This window comes from Antechinus flavipes, chromosome 3 (assembly GCF_016432865.1).
Source record: "Antechinus flavipes isolate AdamAnt ecotype Samford, QLD, Australia chromosome 3, AdamAnt_v2, whole genome shotgun sequence".
Taxonomy (NCBI): Eukaryota; Metazoa; Chordata; class Mammalia; order Dasyuromorphia; family Dasyuridae; genus Antechinus; species Antechinus flavipes.
This window is the reverse complement of record NC_067400.1, coordinates 611,658,878-611,678,227: the sequence shown is the minus strand read 5'-3', so window position 1 is coordinate 611,678,227 and position 19,350 is coordinate 611,658,878. Positions and strand designations below refer to the sequence as shown.

General features: G+C 40.8%; 1 protein-coding gene across 1 annotated transcript; it reads right to left on the bottom strand.

The window, feature by feature from the left end:
- Positions 1-13,470: 13,470 nt before the first annotated feature.
- LOC127558186 (zinc finger matrin-type protein 5-like) lies at positions 13,471-14,139 on the bottom strand. The gene has a single exon (XM_051991413.1). It carries the CDS (start codon positions 14,095-14,097, stop codon positions 13,591-13,593), a length of 507 nt encoding a protein of 168 aa, XP_051847373.1. The 5' UTR covers positions 14,098-14,139; the 3' UTR covers positions 13,471-13,590.
- Positions 14,140-19,350: the final 5,211 nt, after the last annotated feature.

Genomic DNA, 19,350 nt, shown 5'->3' with positions numbered 1-19,350 from the left:
ATGAACAGTGTAAAGCTTCTCCTAGACCAGGAAATGTACTTTCAGGCCCTCAGGGATCCATTAAAAAAACTCAACAAAAAAACAAACAAATTCTGAAAACACTGGGATAGTATGAGCTGCCTAATAAAACAGCTGTCAGGAATAAACATTCCACTACAGTGACTGAAAGTGAACCAAAGCATGCTATTTTCTATTTTTTTTTTGTTTGCTTGTATTTTTTTTCCTCCTTTTTGGTCTGATTTTTCTTGTACCACATGACAAATATGGAAATATATTTTAAAAGATTGCACATATTTAACCTATATGATATTGCTTTCTGTCTTAGGGAGGGGGAAAGTAAGAAAGGGAGGGAAAAAAATTTAGTTTTACCAAAATGAATGCTGATATTTAACTTATATTGGATTAGTCTTGGGGGGGAGGAGAAAAGAGAAAAATTTGGAATATAAGGTTTGGCAAAGGTAAATGTTGAAAACTATCTTTGCATGTATTTGGAAAAATAAAATACTATTAAATAAATAAAAATGTATAAATAAAATTTGCCATTTTATAGCTTCCTTTCCTTTTAAATTTCAGGATAAAGCTCAAAGCAAAAACCTGGATCACTCTACCTTAGTTATGATCTGGTTACCCTGGGGAAAACTATCTTAAGCAACAAAAACCTCAGAAGGATAGAAGATGACAAAGGGACAGCTTTCATTCTCTGGATCACTTACTGCAGAAATGCCCATTGCAGGGGAAAAGCCAAAATGCCAGAGTAGAGTCAGGAAGCTGCTTGAGCTCTCCCAGTTTTCCTTAAAAACCACATGAAACTAAAACTCTGAACAGAGTCTGAGGAAATGAAATCATTCTCCTGCTCAAGATAGACTAGAAAACTTCAAGAACATTACCACTGTGAGGGATATAGAAGACCCTTACCCAAAATGACTACTCAGAGATCACTCAGTAGAAGGCAGAAAAGTTGTTTATTGAAAAACCTCCGGAGGATGAGCCGTCCCATCGCAAGATAAGCTCGCGGTAGGAGGGCTAAAGAAGTAGTAAAGATACATAGCTTTTATACAAGAAATTACATCACAAGTAAGAGAGCATTGAGAAGGGGAGGGGGAGGCATCTAATTGGTTGTTGCTAGTTGGGGAGATTGGAATGGAAGGTTTCTGTTTCCCTGAAATCTCCTGATTTCTGGGAAACAAAGTCAGGCTTTCAGGCTTAATCAAGCAGACAGTGGTCCAGCTAATAGACTAAATATCGATAAATATCAAATACCAATAAATGTCATCAGTTCAGGTTAAATAAATATGTTTCTAGCTGGCCAAGACTCAAGTAGATATGAGCCTGCACATATTATACAGGTCAAAGGGGAGACACAGAAATAATAAAATACAGAAAAAGAATTCATACATTCCTGTAAGTTCTTCACCTTATCTATTCCCCACACCAGGGTAAAAAGGGTGTTCAGCCCAGCTCAGAGATTCTGAGAAAGTCAATGAGTTGTGAGCCAATCAGCATCTAAGACCCTCAATCCTGGCTCAGGAAAGGAGCACAGCAGAGGGGCAGCTTCCAGTCCCAGCTCAGAAGGCAAACTCTGAGAAACCAGGATGTTTTCCGAAAAGATCAGTCAAGGTATCCCCTACATACACAAGGAACTCTTGTACTCAAAGTCAAGGCTCAGAGCTGAACAAAAAATCTGGGGACAGCATCACTTTTACCCCAGGAGCAGCACTCAACCATAAAAGTAAGAAAAAAAGAGGAAATATCAAAAGAAAAGGAAGAAACAAAAAAAGAACTTTGACCATAGAAAGCTACTTTGATGACAGGGCAGTCCAAAACACAAAACTTAGACAAGGACAGAATGTCCACAAAGGACATCTCAAAGAGTGAGATAAATTGTTCTCAAGCCCAAAGAGGCTTGTTGGAAGTGCTAAAGACTTTAAAAGGCAAATAAGAGAGGTAAAAGAAAGAAATGAGATATGCATGAGAGAGTCAACAGTTTGGAAAAGGAAAGAAAAAAATTGCCTGAAGAAAACAACTCCTTTCCCCATTTCTCTTCTAGCTCTCTTTTAAGGTTTTTAATAGTCTCTTCTAGGAGAGCCTTTTGTATTGGAGACCAACAATCGTCTGGAGACTGTCTGCTATTAGTCTCTTCAGGGTTGAAAAGCTGTTCTCTTTCTGTGTAGAAACTATCAATCGTTCTTTTGATTTTTTTACTCATTTTGTTAAAGACTGTAAGGTTTGCCTTCAGAGCCAGGAGGTTACCAGCTTCCTCTGCAGAGCAGTGAAAGGTATATGGATGGGTAGCTGTCCTGCCAACTGGTTACAAAAAGCAGCGAGGTGCTGGAGTGCTCTGGGAAAGAGTTCCCCACCCGGGAGTAACTCAGGCCTGCAGGGTGGAGCTGGGAAAGTGCCCTGCAAAGAACCTCAGCTGTGTGAGATAACGACTGCCCTGGGGCTAGACGCTGAGCAGTGAGAGTTTCACTTCCTAAGCCAAACCCTGCCCTGGGGCTGTGGGTATTAGCAGCTGAGCAGTGAATGGATTTGCAGGGACCAGAAGTGTCTGGCCAGGAAGCACAGTCAGCTGGGGAGGTTCTATTGCCCCAGGCTGAGCCCCCCCACTCTGCCGATCAGAGGCTGCTCAGGCTGTGCCCCCTTGCTGTGCAGATTAGTAACTGCCCCCACAAAAGCCCCGAACTGCTGGATATGGCCGCAGGGCTGCGGTAAAGTCTGCCTGAGTCACTTCCGGGTTTGAGGGGTTACAGCCAGATCTCCTTAGGTTCTGGCGTTTTTTAGAGGACCCTCTGTTTTAGGCTTTAATTTCTCTGCCAGTTTACTGCTTTGTAATCAAGACAGAGCCGTTAGCCTATAGCAGAGTGGTCCCTATAACTTCTCTAGCCACAGAGATCACCCCCGCCCCTGGCCTGCTCAGGACACTAGTCTCTCGCTGCCTGTGCTAGTCTGTTCCTGGCCCCTCAGGACAAACCTTTCCTGGCGAGCTTCCGGATGGGCTGGTAAATTGTAGTGCTTCTAATCTTCATGAATTTAAGCAGTGAAGAGTTATTTTTAAGGCTGGATTAAATAGTTGGTTATGAGGGTAATGAGAGGAGCTTAGAGAGTCGTGTGTGCCTGCTCCGCCATCTTGGCTCCGCCCCCCCTGGCATGTGTTCTATCAATAAAAAGTTATTAAAAAAAAAGAAAAAAGAAAAAAGAAAACAACTCCTTAAACAGTACAATTAATCAAAAGGGAAAAGAGTTACAAGAACTAACTGAAGAAAATAACACATGAAAAAGGCAAATGGAAACTAATGACTTTGTGAGAAAGGAAGAAATGAGTCAAACAAATTAAAAAGAATGAAAACATGGAAGAAAATGTGAAATATCTCATTGGAAAAACGGTAGACCTGGAAAATAGATCCAGAAGAGACAATTTTAAAATTATTGGCCTACCTGAAGGCCGTGACCAAAAAAAAAAAAAAAAAAAAAAGAGCCTGGATAGCATTCTATAAAAGATCATTAAGGAAACTTGCCCCAATATTCTAGAAACAGGGGGAAATATTGCTTGAAAGAATCCATCAATTACCTTTTTTTTATTATAGCTTTTTATTTACAAGATATATGCATGGAGGATGAATACAGAGAGGCTTGGAGAGACTTACATGAACTGATGCTAAGTGCAATGAGCAGAACCAGGAGATCATTATACACTTCGACAACAATATTGTATGAGGATGTATTCTGATGGAAGTGGATTTCTTTGACAGAGACTCAATTTCAATTGATAAATGATGGACAGAAGCAGCTACACCCAAAGAAAGAACACTGGGAAATGAATGTGAACTATTTGCATTTTTGTTTTTCTTTCCGAATTGTTTTTTACCTTCTGAATCCAATTCTCCCTGTGCAACAAGAGAACTGCTCGGTTCTGCACACATATATTGTATCTAGGATATACTGCAACATATTTAACATATATAGGACTGCTTGCCATCTAGGGGTGGGAGTGGAGGGAAGGAGGGGAAAAATCGGAACAGAAGCGAGTGCAAGGGATAATGTTGTAAAAAAAATTACCCTGGCATGGATTCTGTCAATATAAAGTTATTATAAAATAAAATAAAATGTTTTTAAAAAAGATATATGCATGGGTAATTTTTCAGTATTGACAATTGCAAAATCTTTTGTTCCAACTTTTCCCCTCCTTCCCCCCACCCCTTCCCCCAGATGGCATATTGACCAATACATGTTAAATATGTTAAGTTATAAGTTAAATACAATATATGTACACATGTCCAAACAGTTATTTTGCTGTACAAAAAGAATCAGACTTTGAAATAGTGTACAATTAGCCTGTGAAGGAAATCAAAAATGCAGGGATCAATTACCTTTGGAGACTCAATCCCACAAAGAAAACCCCAAGGAACATTGTATGAAACTCCAAAATTACAATCTCAAGAAAAAATACTACAAGCTGCCAGAATTCAATTCAAATAACAAGAACCAAGAGTCAGGAATACCCAGGATTTGCAGCAAAGAATCTGAGAACTTGGAATACCCTATTTCAGAAGGCAAAGGACCTAGAATTATACCAAGAATTAACTACCCAGTGAGATTCAGCATTATCTTTCAGGGGAGAAGAAGATGGATCTTCAATGAAGTAAGAGACTTTCAATCATTTCTATTGAAAAAAAATCAGAACTAAACAGAAAATTTAATCAACAAATATAAGACTCAAGAAAATCATAAAAAGGTAAACAGGGGAACATATATATGATTTAAAGGTTAAATTGTTTATATCCCAGATGAGAAAACAATATCTGCAACTCTTAAGGAACTGTATCTGTTATAGACAGAGAGTGTCTGTGGACTGAGGGTGTGGTTGTAAATGGGCTCTGATGTGATTACATCAAAGAAAAAGACATTAAGGTGTGGAAAAAGGTCTGTACTGGAAAAAGAGGGAAGGGAAAGTATAATGGAACAATTAGTTCACATGAAGAGGTACAAAAGACCTATCACAATTGAGGGGGAAAAGGGAGGGGGTCTGAGCATTGTCTGAAGCTTGAACTCTTCAGTTTTGGCTCTAAGAGGGAGTAACTTCATCATTCAGCTGGGTATAGAAATTTATCTAACCATAAAAAAGGAGGAGAAAGAGAAAAAGGGATGGGCAGAATAAAAGGGAAGGGAGAAACACTACAGAAATGCCTATTGCTCACCTTGAACAGATTAAGAATTTCTGATTGTTGAACCCCCAAACAAAAACCAGCTGACCTCTTAAAGAACCACAGAGTTATCAACACTCATAGTGCATATCCTGATACCCTCTGAGGGTAGAACCTGAATGAGAAGTGGTTCTTACCCGACAAGACCATGTTCCTGTAATTCTCTATTATCCCATCCCTATATAGATCTCTCTGATCAAGGTCCAGCCATTTCCACTCTTCCTGGGTGAAGACCACAAAGACATCCTTGAATGACATGATCCCTGAAATACCAAAAGCATTCTTTTTTTTTTTTTTAAATAATTTTTTATTGATAGAACACATGCCAGGGTAATTTTTACAGCATTATCCCTTGCATTCATTTCTGTTCCGATTTTACCCCTCCCTCCCTCCACCCCTTCCCCGAGATGGCAAGAGTCCTTTACATGTTGAATGGGTTGCAGTATATCCTAGATACAATATATGTGTGCAGAACCAAACAGTTTTCTTGTTGCACAGGGAGAATTGGATTCAGAAGGTATAAATAACCCGGGAGGAAAAACATAAATGCAAGCAGTTTATATTCATTTCCAGTGTTCTTTCTCTGGGTGTAGCTGCTTCTGTCCATCTTTGATCAATTAAGGCTCTCTTTATCGAAGAGATCCACTTCCATCAGAATACATCCTCAAACAGTATCGTTGTTGAGGTATATAATAATCTCCTGGTTCTGCTCATTTCCCTCAGCATCAGTTCATGTAAGTCTCGCCAGTCCTCTCTGTATTCATCCTGCTGGTCGTTCCTTACAGAACAATAATATTCCATAATGTTCATATACCACAATTTACTCAACCATTCTCCAATTGATGGGCATCCATTTATTTTCCAGCTTCTAGCCACTACAAACAGGGCTGCCACAAACATTTTGGCACATACAGGTCCCTTTCCTCAAAAGCATTCTTACTCATACCTTTTTCCTTGTATATCAAAGCTCCACCACCTTTCCTCCCATCTTTAGAATGTTATTGCTGTTGGAGGGATTCTGGTATCTTATGGGAAGTTGGACTAAATAATATTCCAAGGAAGAATAGATTAAATAAGATTCAAAACTCATTCTAAGGGCAGCTAGCTGGTACAGAGGATAGAGTTGAATTCAATCCCAGCTTCAGATACTTGACACTTATAGCTGTGTGATCCTGGTTATGTCACCTAACCTTTACTGCCTAGCAAAAAAACAAAAACAAAAATGCAACTCCCCTCTAACTCTAATAACTCTAAGGTTTTACGAAGTGGCTAGACAGAGAGGGTGTTGCAAGTAGACAAAGGGAAGAAAAAGCATGTAAGACAAATGTGATTTTGATTTTCAAACCAAGAATGAACTGAGAAAGAAAATTGGAGACTTATATCACTAATCACTCTATTGTTATATATTGAACATAATGACTAAAATAATAGAAAAGACATTATAGCAATATATCTTAAAAGATATTCATTATGACCAAGGAAGATTTATAGTAGAAATGCTACATGATTCTGAAGCCAGGTAGAATTAGAATATAGACTTCTGAGCGACCAAAGAATCAGAATAAGGGCTAGGATAGTTCAACATTAGGAAAATAATTAATATAAGAAATCTTATTTTTAAAAACCACCAAGATCACTTGATTATGTTGATAGATACAGAAAAGAATTCTGATAAACTACAGTCATAATGTATTTTAAAAACACTAAAAAGCTCAGAAATGAAAAATGACATGCTACTTGAAATGCTAGCTATAGCAATAAGAAGGAAGAGAAATTAAAGGAATAAACATTATCAAAGAAAATTAGGAATAAGCATTATCAAAGAAAAAGCAAAATTATATCTAATTATAGAAAGTATATTTAGAAAACTTTAGAGAACCAAAATGAAAATTAATCAAGATCCTAAATAAATCAAGCAAAATAGCATATACAAATTAAATCCATAAAACCATTACTGTTTCAATATTATTAGCAAGATTCAGGGAAAAGAGAAAGACAAATAGCATTAAAGTACCAATGTAACTTATTAACTAGTTGAAGGCTAATTTAGTAAGTCTTATACAAGGCCTAAGCAAATATAATAACAAAATTATTACAACAAAGATAAAGGAAGAGAAAGAAGTGAAGAGGGATATAATTTTTATGACTGTGATGAGTTAACAAAGTAAATGACATCATTCAAATTAATCTTCCAATCTAATGCTATAAAAATTAAACTGCCAAGGGGATATTTATAGAATTAGACAAAATAATAAAATCTATTAGGAGGAACGAATTATCAATGGTATCAAGAAAAATCAATGAAAAAGTAGCAAAGAAAGGAGGGGTTGGTACTATCAGATTTCAAATTATATGAGTAGCAATTACCAAAACCATCCTGAATTGGATTAAAAAATAGAAAAAATGGTAAGTAAAATAGATTAAATAAGCATTAAATAATAAATTTTAAGATAAAGCATGTATTCTTTAATAGACCCAAGAAGCCAATGAATGTACTGGTGAAAGAATGCTAATCAGTTGGGACTTTGGGCAAACATGGGTAGCAACGTGGTGGAAAGTTAGTTCAGAGCATATATAGACCACATCTTATACCAAAAAACATAAAAAATTCCAAATGAATGTACAACTTAAATATACAAAGTCATCTCCTTCCTAAATTAGCCAATTGAAGGTTGCATCTTTCATAAAGATAGTTAAAAGAAAATTCTTAATTTGTTGCAATATGAGGAGTAAATAATAAAAGACAAAATATGTAATTCTGGATATAAAGAAACAAAAAACTTTGAATAAATAAAAGCAATACAGCCTAAATCAGAAGAAAAGATATGGACTACAAAAGAAAAATTAGAGGAGAAATGAAGAAGGTACCTTTCATAGATGTGGTTAAGAAGAAAATTCTTAACCAAGCAAAGGTTAGACTAGATCATGAAAGATAAAATGTACAATTTCAATTATACAAATTTTAAAGGCTTTTGCATAGACAAAGCCAAAACACTTTATATAAATTATCTTATTTGATCTTTGCAACATTGTGAGGTAGGTATTAAAGCTATATTTATCCTTGTGCTATGGATAAAAGAACTTGATAAAATCTTCCAAATCAAATCCTCATATGCAGTGACATTAGGTGACTTTAATGCAGGGTCAGGAAAAGATGAAGATAAGGAGAAATATAGAGGGAAATACAATGTGAAAGGTCAAAAACTTATCGATTATATAGAAACCTCATACCTTTATGTCATGAATACTTCAAAAAAAACCCAACATATTGATAGAAGCTAGACATGGCAATCACCAAATAATATTATAAAGAATTAAAGTGACTACACCCTAAAAGCTAGAAAAGGATTTATCATTTATAGGAGAGTTTTGCTAGAATCCTCTTGGGGCAGCTAAGTGATGCAATGAATAGAGTGCCAAGTCTGGAGTCAAGAAGATCTGAGTTCAAATCTGGCCCCAGACACACAGGCTAGCTGTGTGACCCCGAGCAAGTCACCTCCTCTGTTTGCCTCAGTTTCCTAATCTGTAAAATGAACTAAAAAAGAAAATGGCAAACCACTCCCAGTTATCTTTGCCAAGAAAATCCCAAAATGAGATCATGAAAAGTCAGGTAAAACTGGACATCAATAAAAAAGAGTCAGTTCTTTTTTTTTTTCACAATTAATGAGCTCTTCAGAGTTTATCCATTCTGAGGGTAAGCTCAGAACTTAGAATAACCAAGAAAAATAATAATGAGAAAAATATGTTATGTACAATTAAAAAAGATTTAACCCTGATTTATTTAAACACGGTATTGAAAATTTTTCAAAATGGAAATGGACAACAGAAATGACATCAACTTTGACTATAATTTCATCCAGAAGTCAAAACAACATAAATTAAATGCCACAATAAGGAGATCAAAAAAGTCTAGAAAACTTCTTAGTCTGCAAACATTTTACATACTTGTTAAAGATAATAACAAGTTAGAATATAATCTTGCCTGTATAATCCTCTAAGAATAATGATGAGTGATTATAAGTAACGTTGTCTTTTAAGACAGAGAGAAACAATGGAGAGTAAAACCAATTTAATAAAGGCTTGGCAAGATTTCCAATTAAGCAGTCACCCCGATGTTGTTCAAGAATGAAGATGGAAAGAGAATTATGAACAGAAAAAATTAGTTAAGATTTGCAAAAACCATTTCAACAAACTATTTTCTCTATCAAGGGCAGTAGAACCACCATACCTGCACTCTAACATCACAGTCTTTGAGATGCTTACAGAGGAGATAGAAATAGAACTGAAGAGAAGAAAAAACAGGAAAAGCAATTGAACTGGACCAAATATTTACAAAGAAGATCCGGGCCAGAAGTGTTTCAATTGTGAGTGTCAAGGGACTGTTATATATAGTATCTAAAGGAAAGAAAGATCCTGAAGTCATGGGAAAGTCCTGAACTTTCTAAATACTCCCCTCAAAAAGGTGACCAAAAGAATATCAGTTACCATTGATTCATATGCTTACTTTCTCATCAATACAAAATCTTTATGAAAGCCATCTATAAATGGAGTGCATACTTAATAAGGGTATTAGTAGGGAGCAAGCACTATTCAACAATAGGCCACATGTTTGCCATTTTTCAACTAATTAAAAAAATCTAGAGAATATGAGATCCCATTATGCTTGTTCATTGATCCAGAAAAGCACTTGATTCAGTAGAACTATCTTACAGCCTTTGTCATGGCAAGAGTCTCCCATCCATACAACAAGAACATTTAGGATTTCTTGGAAGATCAGGCAAGAGAAATAACCCTATTTAATGACCATGTGATAATAAACATCATATAAAATATATGTCAGGAGATTTAAGCTTGCCCAAAGTATTTACCACTGTAATGAAGGCGAACCAGTCCAGAGTTTAGATTAAGGAGGGATTTCCTATGGATGGTGAGGTCTTTGAGAGACTCCCATGAAAGGCCCCTGAAATTGCAGAGCTTCTTAGAAGAGACTTCTGTAGAGGGCCAGTAGGTAAGAATCCATTCCAGGGCTTGAATCTTACAATAACTTGGCTCACCAACCTCCTTCTTCTTATGAAACAGCAGAGACATACTTGTTAATAATAGTGATTAGAAATCTAGTAACTGAAGTAAAAAGTAAAACTACTATACAAAAAAGGCTTACCTTTGATCTTAGGACAGGAAAAACAGCCCACAATGGAGAGTAAAAACATTTGGGAGAAAGGTACTTGAGGACATTGATATGATAAGTTTACTCTGATGTGTATCTCAACTATTTACATTTCTGTCTGAGTAACCAAGGTTAGGGCTTAATCATTTACATCTCAGGAGATTGTGTTTGTTAGATTTTGTTTCCAGTCCATAAGCATTGGGCGTGTATATATATATATATAGCTATATAGCTATATATAGATATAGATATAGATATAGATATTTGTCTCTCTGATCCATAAACTTCAAAGAGTTCATAATTCGAACTGGCCTGGCCCTGGTAAATCCACATCTTTAATTCACAACAGGAGCTGGACTCCAACAGACTACCATCACTTAAAGGAGTTTGACCTATCCATCCATGCAGAGAAAACCAAGTGGATGAAGAAAACTTATTGCTTAGATTTCAACAAGCATTTCAATGGATACTTCCCTTGTCCAATGTCATGTGTATCTGTAGCAAAGCTGGACAATGAACTGGGTTGAGTTAAGAAGGAAGAGAAGAATGGGTTGGATTGCTTTAGAAAAATTGCAAAATTCTTTGTCTGAGCCCAAGCTTCCCATGAAATCAGTGTTTTACAAGACTATATGATGTTCAATTCTGATGGACATGGCTCTCTTCAACAATGAGATGATTCAAACCAGTTCTAATTGTTCAGTGATGAAGAGCGCCATCTACACCCAGAGAGAGGATTGTGGGAGCTGAGTGTGGATTACAACATAGCATTCTTACTCTTTTTGTTGTTTGCTTGCATTTTCTTTTCTTTCTTTTCTTTTCTTCTCTTTTCTTTCTTTCTTTTTTTATTTACTGGTTTGATATGATTTTTCTTGCACAGCATGATAATTATATAAGTATGTATACATATATTGGATTTAACATATATTTCTACCATGTTTAACACATATTGGACTACTTGCCATCTAAGGGAGGATGTGGAGGAAGGGGAGAAATTGGAACACGGCTTTGTAGAATTTTGAATTTTAAAGAATTGTCCACTCGTATGTTTTGAAAAATAAAAAGCTTTAATTAAAAAAAAAAAAAAAAGGAATCAACGTTTTAAAGACAAAAACTTTACTGGTATTGCTATGTAAGAGCGAGCCGTGAAATCCCACTGCCTCTCTGAAGAACTAAAGATGAGGTCACATAATAGGCAATGGTAAGTATATATTATCTCCTACAAATAGCCAGAGAGGAATCAGAAGATCAGGGCAAAGGGCCAACAAGAGGAAGAGAAGATGGGCTGGCCATATGGCTATATGGTCAGGAGGAGAAAGCAGGTGGATCGCTAGTGTGCCACTGGTATTCTTGTGGTATCGAAGAAATAAACAGTCTTCAGTGTAATATCTCTCCTTACGTCTCTGTCAAACTTTAGGGGGGTAAAGTGTCATATGGAATAGGCAGGAAAGGTGCACTTTGAGCTATATTGCTCGATGAAATCCCCAAATTAATGAGATTGTATTGAATTTTTACAGCTAAGAAAATTGAGGCATGGGGGAGATCACGTAACTTGCCATGGGAGCTTGGCTACTGTGAGAGGAAGATTTGGACCTGGATCACTTGTGACTACTGTCATGGCACACCTACACTCTTGTACAATGGCAGAAATTACGGCCTTTGGAGAAATGGCTGGTGGCAGATTGAGCCAATGGATCCTAGACTTAGCACTGGAAGGACCTTCGGAGTCCATAGAATTCCACCTCCTTATTCTTCATAGAGAATTTCACAAATTTTGATTCAATTAAAGACTCCAGAGGAAGAAAGTCCAGTGGTCTTCTCTCCATGTCATTGTATCATTCCGTTGAATTCAACAGGTTTTTTTTTTTTTTTAATTGTGTGTGGAATAGAGAGATAAGGTGAAGAACTTACAGGCATGTGTGAATTCTTTTTCTGTATTTTATTTTCATTATTTCTGTGTTTCCCCTATGACCTGTATATTATGTGCAGGCTCATATTTACTTGAGCCTTGGCCAGCTGGAAACATATTTACTTAACCTGAGCTGATGACATTTATCAGTATCTGACATTTATCGATATTTAGTCTATTAGCTGGACCACTGCTTGATTATGCCTGAAGGCCTGATTATCTGTTTCCCAGAAATCAAGTGATTTCTGGGAAACAGAAACCTTCCATTCCAATCGTCCCAATAGCAACAACCAATTAGATGCCTCTCCCTCCCCTTCTCAATGCTCTCTTACTTGTGATGTAATCTCTTGTATAAAAACTATGTATCTTTACTACTTCTTTAGCCCTCCTCCCATGAACTTTCTCTTTCTTATCTCGTGATAGAATGGCTCATCCTCCGGAGGTTTTAATAAACAACCTTTCTGCTTTCTACTGAATGATCTCTGAGGAGAGATATGCATGGGTAATTTTTCAACACTGACCCTTGCAAAACCTCCTGTTCCAACTTTTCCCCTCCTTCCCCTCACCCCCTTCCCTAGATGGCAGGTAGACCAATACATTCACCAAGTATTGTTAATCACTGACAGGACATTATACTCTCTGCTGTTGATGAAAAATGAGAGGAGCCTATAATCTCCCAGGGACATGTGATATGTACATAAGCACTAAGCACTAGGAATGTATTAAGTCCTTGAGTCTCCTGTGGTCCGACATAGTCACAAACAAGGAGTCCTGTTGAACTGGATGGCGAGGGTATCCAAAGAGACATCAGTCAATCAATCACTCCCATTTGCCTCAGTTTCCTATCAGTAAAATGGGGATAATAATAGTGTCTAGATCTCAGAGGATCGCATGAGATAACAGATGTACAGGACTTTGCAAAACAAGGTATCTATGCTTCCTTTGCCCTGACTCCTCAGGTTTTTTTATATGGCTTCTGGTCTCCCTCATGACTAAAACAAAACCACTTGCTTTGGTTCCGTGGCATTGAGTCTAATTAAAAAAAAAAAAAAAAAGGCAGTAGGACTAGTGATGGTAGATCAAGAGGAGAAAACCTGAGGCAAGGGAAGAAATGTACCTGGGGCATCCTCCATCTACAAAGAAGGATCTTGTTTCCTACGGGAGAAGAAGGTGGCTCAGAACCTTGGATGGACTTTTTTTTTTTTTTTTTTTTTGAGGCTGGAGCCTTTTATTGGGATCTAGGAGACAAGGGGGGTCCCCGATGCCCCCGTGAGACACTCGGAGGAGCTTCCGCGGCGGAGGAGGCGGCCTCGTTCTCAGCCCCACTGGGCGCCGGGCTGCGGGGACCACCCCCCCGGGGGCGGGGCCCGCAGGGACGGCGGCAGGTCCTGGATGGGCGGCCACCCCGGGGGGTACTGGAAGACCGCGGGTTTGGCCGGCAGCGCGCTGCTGCTCTGGGCAGAGCTCCGCCGCTGGGCCCGCTTCTCCAGCCAATCCTCGATGCCCGCCTCGGGCACCTCCACGACCTCCTGCTCCCTGGACAGCTGCTCCTCCTGCACCTGGGCCGCCAGCTGCTCCAGGTCCCCCGACGTCATGTGGGAGAACCGACAGTTGGAGTCAAAGTCACACTGACCTGTCTCCAGAAACTTCCTGCAAGGCCTCTTGTTCTGCTCCTCCACCAGAATGGCTGCGGCATCTCGGAAGAGGTCGTACCAGACCTTCTTGGCCCTCAGGTGCTGGACCCCGTTCAGGTGCTTCTTGCGGTTGTGGAGGTTGTCCTGGAAGGAGCGGTCGCAGTAGTCGCAGAAGTATCTCTTCCCCATGGTCCCCAAGGCCGCCGGGGCTGCTCAGGCTCTCTTTCCTTGGGCCCGTTAGCTTTCTTAGAGGCCTGTCTCCCTCCTTGGTTGCAAGAGCTCTTGCAGCTTGTCTTTTACTCTTCCAGCTTCTGCCTCTAGCTCAGCTCCAACGGGTGTCTTCTCAATCTCCAACTGTGACTCCTCTCTCTGTCAATCTTCCCAACTGACTGATTTCACTAACTCAGCTCCTTTTTATGCTCCTTTAGAGGTGTGAACTCAAAGGTTGATTCCTCCTCCAAGAGTGGGATTATGGGAGGTGTGAATTCACAAAGTTACAAAGTTAACTGTGGATCGCCTGTACTTGTGAACTCCAATGTGAGCCAACGTGTGAATTCTCAAAGGTGTAAACTCAAGCACTGTTTCTACCAATTCCATTGAGTCATCACCTTGGAAGGATTCGCTCTAATGTATGAACTAATAAGCACTCTTTCTACCAATTCCATTGAGTTAACACTAGGATTCTAACAGGCTGGGGTCTGTCACTGGGTCTCTGGACTCTGAGCTGGGTGGGCAGTCACAGATCACTAGGCCCAGAGGTTCTCAGCCTTGTGGTCTCAGGCTCACGCTCTTCAAAATTATCGGCACCTCCCCACCAAAAAGCTTTTGGTTCTCCGGGATATGTCCACTGATATTTACCATAAAAGAAATGAAAACTGAGGGACTTTTAAATGTTTCATTCTCTAAAAATAACAAGAATTGGCTTATTACCTGATAACAGAAATAATGTTTTTTATGAAAAACAAATCTATTTTCCTGAAAATAATTTAGGGGGAAGTTGTGTCATTGTACATATTTTTGCAATTCTTGAATATCGAGCTGGATCCCCCGGCTCCGTCTGCCTTCGATCTGCCGTGACCTGCGGTTCTGGTTGAAATCCAGGAAAAATTGGCCAAGGGAGGCGGGTAGGGCTGGGAAAGCCTTAGAAGCAGTGCGAAAATCATTCTGATCCGCGAATCCCCTTAAAGGTGTCAGGTGCCCCATTTTGAGAATCACTGTTCTAGGTCAACCTCTTTGTTTCGAAAAGAAGGAAAATGAAGGGCAGTGAGGGGATGTGACTCGAAGGTCTCAGAGGCAGCAGGTGGCGAGGTCATCAGGGTCATTGGGTCAGAGGTAGCACGGACCCCAGAGCCCCCCTCATTTAGAGAAGAATAAACTGCAGCTTAATGAGTGGAAATGACATGCCCAATGTCACACAACAACAAGTAGCGGAGCCGGGTCTCTGCCTCCCAGTTCAGAGGCCCTCTCCAGCATCCACATTAGCCCTAGAATTAGCTCCATCATCAACAGAGTTCCTTAAAGGAGCAGACACCTTGTTTTAGCTCACATTTCTAGCAACCTCCACTCCCGGGCAGAGGGCTCTGAATACAGTAGGAGCTTAATAAATGTCTGTTGCTGTTTTGGAGAATTGTGCCCAGTTCTGAGCACCACATTTGAGGAGGGACTAACACAGAGGATGGATCCTGCTGAGCCAGCAGGGAAATGAGGTGACGAGGGACTGTGATGGAGCCTGGGAATGTGTCACAGACAGAAGTCTCCTGGCTGGTGAGATTGGTTCAGGGGGGTGACATCAGGAACAGGCCTTGCCGTCTGCCTCCCCGCTGGCCCCTCAGGACCACGAGCCCTTTCCCTGTGACTTGAGCTGGAATTCTCCATGTGTGTCATCGACCTTATTAGGTGGGAGCTCCAGAAGAGGTAAGATTGTCTTATCTGTACTCCAGTGCTTTGTACACAACAAGTGCTTAATAAGTGCTTCCTTCCTTCTTGATTCCCAGAGCAGTGCCTTATTCAGTGGCTGGGAATGAAATTATAGGAGAGGGAACTGTCCCGTGGTTATGGGGTTCTGAAGTCCCAACCAAACCAGACTCAAAATCCAGATTTCTTTCCACTAGAACTCACTGCTTCCCTTCTAGACCGAACCCCTCAGTCTGCTAGAGAATTAAGAGAGACCTAGATTCAAATCTGCCTTAGATCTCAACGGCTTATCAGCCCCGAGCTTAACCTATGCCAGTCTCAGTTTTCCAATCTCTAAAATGGAGCCACAATCATTAACCTTAGAGGGCTATAGTGAGGAGGAGGCGGAGGAAGGCTTTGTAAATATTAAAGAACCCGGGAGAGACAGCTGTTATTATGAGTCACCTAAAGCAGCGTGTAGATGGCAACCCAAGTATTTTCCCAGGGACGTCCCAGGTCTTAGAACCACGAGCTTCAAAGGGCTCGAGGCGTGAGTGACCCAGAGGGTCTTGGAGGCTAGCACGGGCACCGGCTGCCAGGAAGTGACTCAGGAAGGAGCCTCCGGCACACACGGAGCCAGAAAGGACCCGACAGTGCCCGAGAAGGGGCCGCGGCAGTTTGGTGAATGGCCCTTAAAGACCTAAGAGAGATGCTCTGTGGAGGACAGAAGGGGGAGAATGAGTCACCAGGGGTTTGCAATCGGCCCCTGCTGCGCATCTTCCTCCTCTGGGAAATAAGGAGGTCCCCCAAGGACTAAAGGCTTCAGGAGCAGGAAAGGTTCCCCGGCCCAGATTAAGGGCTGGGAGGGCCTTCGGAGGAGGAAAGGAAACCATTCTGCCCGAGGTTGTCTCCAGGGCTGGTTAGGACAGATAGGGATGCGGGCCGGGACTGAAGACTAGACTCTGGGAACTGACGGGATGGCCACTGGAGGATGCAGAGGCCCGGGGTTTGCCCTGAGGGTGAGGGAGAGGAGGGTCTGCCCCGTCAGGAAGGAAAGGACAGCTGGGGGGCGGGGTCACCAGATCCCTGATGGCCGCTGGGCAGAGGCGGCGAGATGGGGAGGAGGGGAAGGGGGACAGAGAGCTCTCTGGGGGCTTGTAGGGAACCTCGAATCCAGAACAGCCACGTGCTCAAAACCCCAGGAAGGGGAAAGTGTCCAGGGAGGTGTAGACAGCCAGGGACAGACTGGGAGAGCAGAAGCCATCTAATCCAACTCACTCCCGTTACAAGGAGGAAGTGGAGGCCGGGGAAGTGTCGGGACACAGATTTGAACTTGGGTCCTCTGGCTCCGCGTGCAGCAGCTCAGCAGGACCAAGTTCTCACCTCTGATGCTTTTTAACTGTTGTCAAGTCAATTAGTCCTCAACAATGGCCTCCTCGGGGTCCCTGGCTGGGGCGGGCCAACCATTAGCACCAAGCACACGGAGGGCAGGGCACCCAGTAAGCGCTTCAGGAGCTCTTTCCCCTTCCTCCGTTCATCCCTTGCCCACTCTGAGCCTCAGTTTGCTACTTCTGTCAGATGGGCCATAGCCCCCTCTTCTCCCTCCCCCGGCGCTCTGCCGTCTTTAAAGTGTCGCGGGTGGTGGTCCCTACTCTGGGCCCAGGGGCCCTCTTATCTCCCGCCCTGAGGGGACTCTGGCTTCCTCTCCAAAAGACGCTCCGGGTGCGCGCCCCCCCTCCAGCGTGATCTGGATGGACATTCTTTATAAAGGGAAGGCAATATGGCTACCTTCTTAGAATGGACTGAGAATTCTGGGAAAGGGAAAAATGCCAATTTACCTGGGATCAGCTGTTAGGAGCCCTCCAGCGATGCATTTTTCTTTACAGTGTTCCTCTTCTGCTGAAAGGCAAAGTTCTGGAAAGCTGTTATTGAAAGAGAATGAAAGAGCTGAGAGAGAAAAGAGAAAGTCAAGATTAAGGACTCTAATCTCAAAGCCTAGGACAACCACTACTATCACATTCATTTAGCCCACCCTATGTGCTCGAAGCTGGAGATATACAGGGAAAAAATGAACCAATCCCTCTCCTCAAGTAGCTTATGCCGTGTCAGAGTCAGCATGTTCAATGCTTCCCAGGGACAAGGCTAAGGGCACTGCTGCCTGTTCTCCCCTGGACATCTCTGATATATCAATATCCTCCTCAATGCTCTAACATACCCAGTACTCCAGAAGAGATCTGACAAGGGCAGAGAACATGGAATAATCATCACCTTCTTCCTGGAAATTAGGGCCTTCCTAACATATCCCAGAATGGCACTGGTCCTTTTGAGCTGCCCCATCACACGGCCAACTCACCTTGAGATTGCAGTATATAAAAACTGGTCCTCTTCAGAACAAATGTCTATACATGACTTCTCCAATGATGGCATTGATTTTTTGTACCCAAAGTGCAAGACTTTACATTTATTCCTATTGAATCCATCTTATTATGTTGAGCCCAAATCCCTAATTTGTCACTCTCGTTTTGGAGTAGCCCTCTGCTAGGCAGAATGTTAGCTAATCCTTCCAGGTTTCTGTCATTTGTTTATTTAATGATTATACCAAACCCACAGATAAAACTTGTCCCTGGCTTGATGAATATGTGGTGAGGAGTAAAGTATAAGAAGACAAGAAATGGAGGAGGGATTATGAAGCTATGGGTCATGAAGGACTTTAAATGCCAAACTGAGGATTTTATATTTGTTCTTGAAGGTGATAGGGAGCCACTGGAGTTGAGTAGGGGGTGACATGATCACATCTGTGATTCAGATATAGTATATTTACCAAGATACAACAGGAACTATAAAAATATAATTATAAAATATTCCTTATACAAATAAAGACAACTCTAAATGAAAAATATTAATTGCTCATAAATGAGTTGAGCCAATATAATAAAAATGACTACCAAAATGTCAAAGGATTAATATATAGAGGTAGAAAAATAATGAAGAGAAAAAGCAAAAAGATTGATAATCTCAGGGAAAATAATGGAGGAGGAAATAGGAAGGGGGGGGTACCACATCTCAAATTCCAAAACTACTGGATATAATTTAAGAAATGGAAAATGGAACACATGTAAACATTGTGAGTAGAATAGATTTAGGTATATAGCATAGACAAATAAATGGACACAGTAGCCTAGGCTAGATAATCCCAAAGATACTAGCTACTATTGTGGTTAAGAACTCACTATTCAACAAAAATTGTTAAGAAAACTGGAAAGTAGTTTCTTTCTGGTAGAAACCAGATATAGACCAATGCTTCATATTATATATCAGGATAACTTTGAAATAAAAGGTGAAATCATAGGCAAATTAGAGGAGCAAGGAGGAAATTATCTTTCAAATCTATAGAGAGGGAAATATTCATGACCTTGCAGGACACTGCATCTTGTCACCACAGGTCTCCTGTTTTCGGACAAGCCCCAGATGAAGCTGGGAGATGTCTCCTCCTCCCCGCTTCCTCTCAGAATCCCGAGCTTCCTTCAGGGCCAAAGAGACCCAGCCCTC

Coding starts and splice junctions, on each gene's coding strand:
- LOC127558186 (XM_051991413.1), bottom strand. CDS start 14,097: ATGGGGAAGAGATACTTCTGCGACTACTGCGACCGCTCCTTCCAGGAC.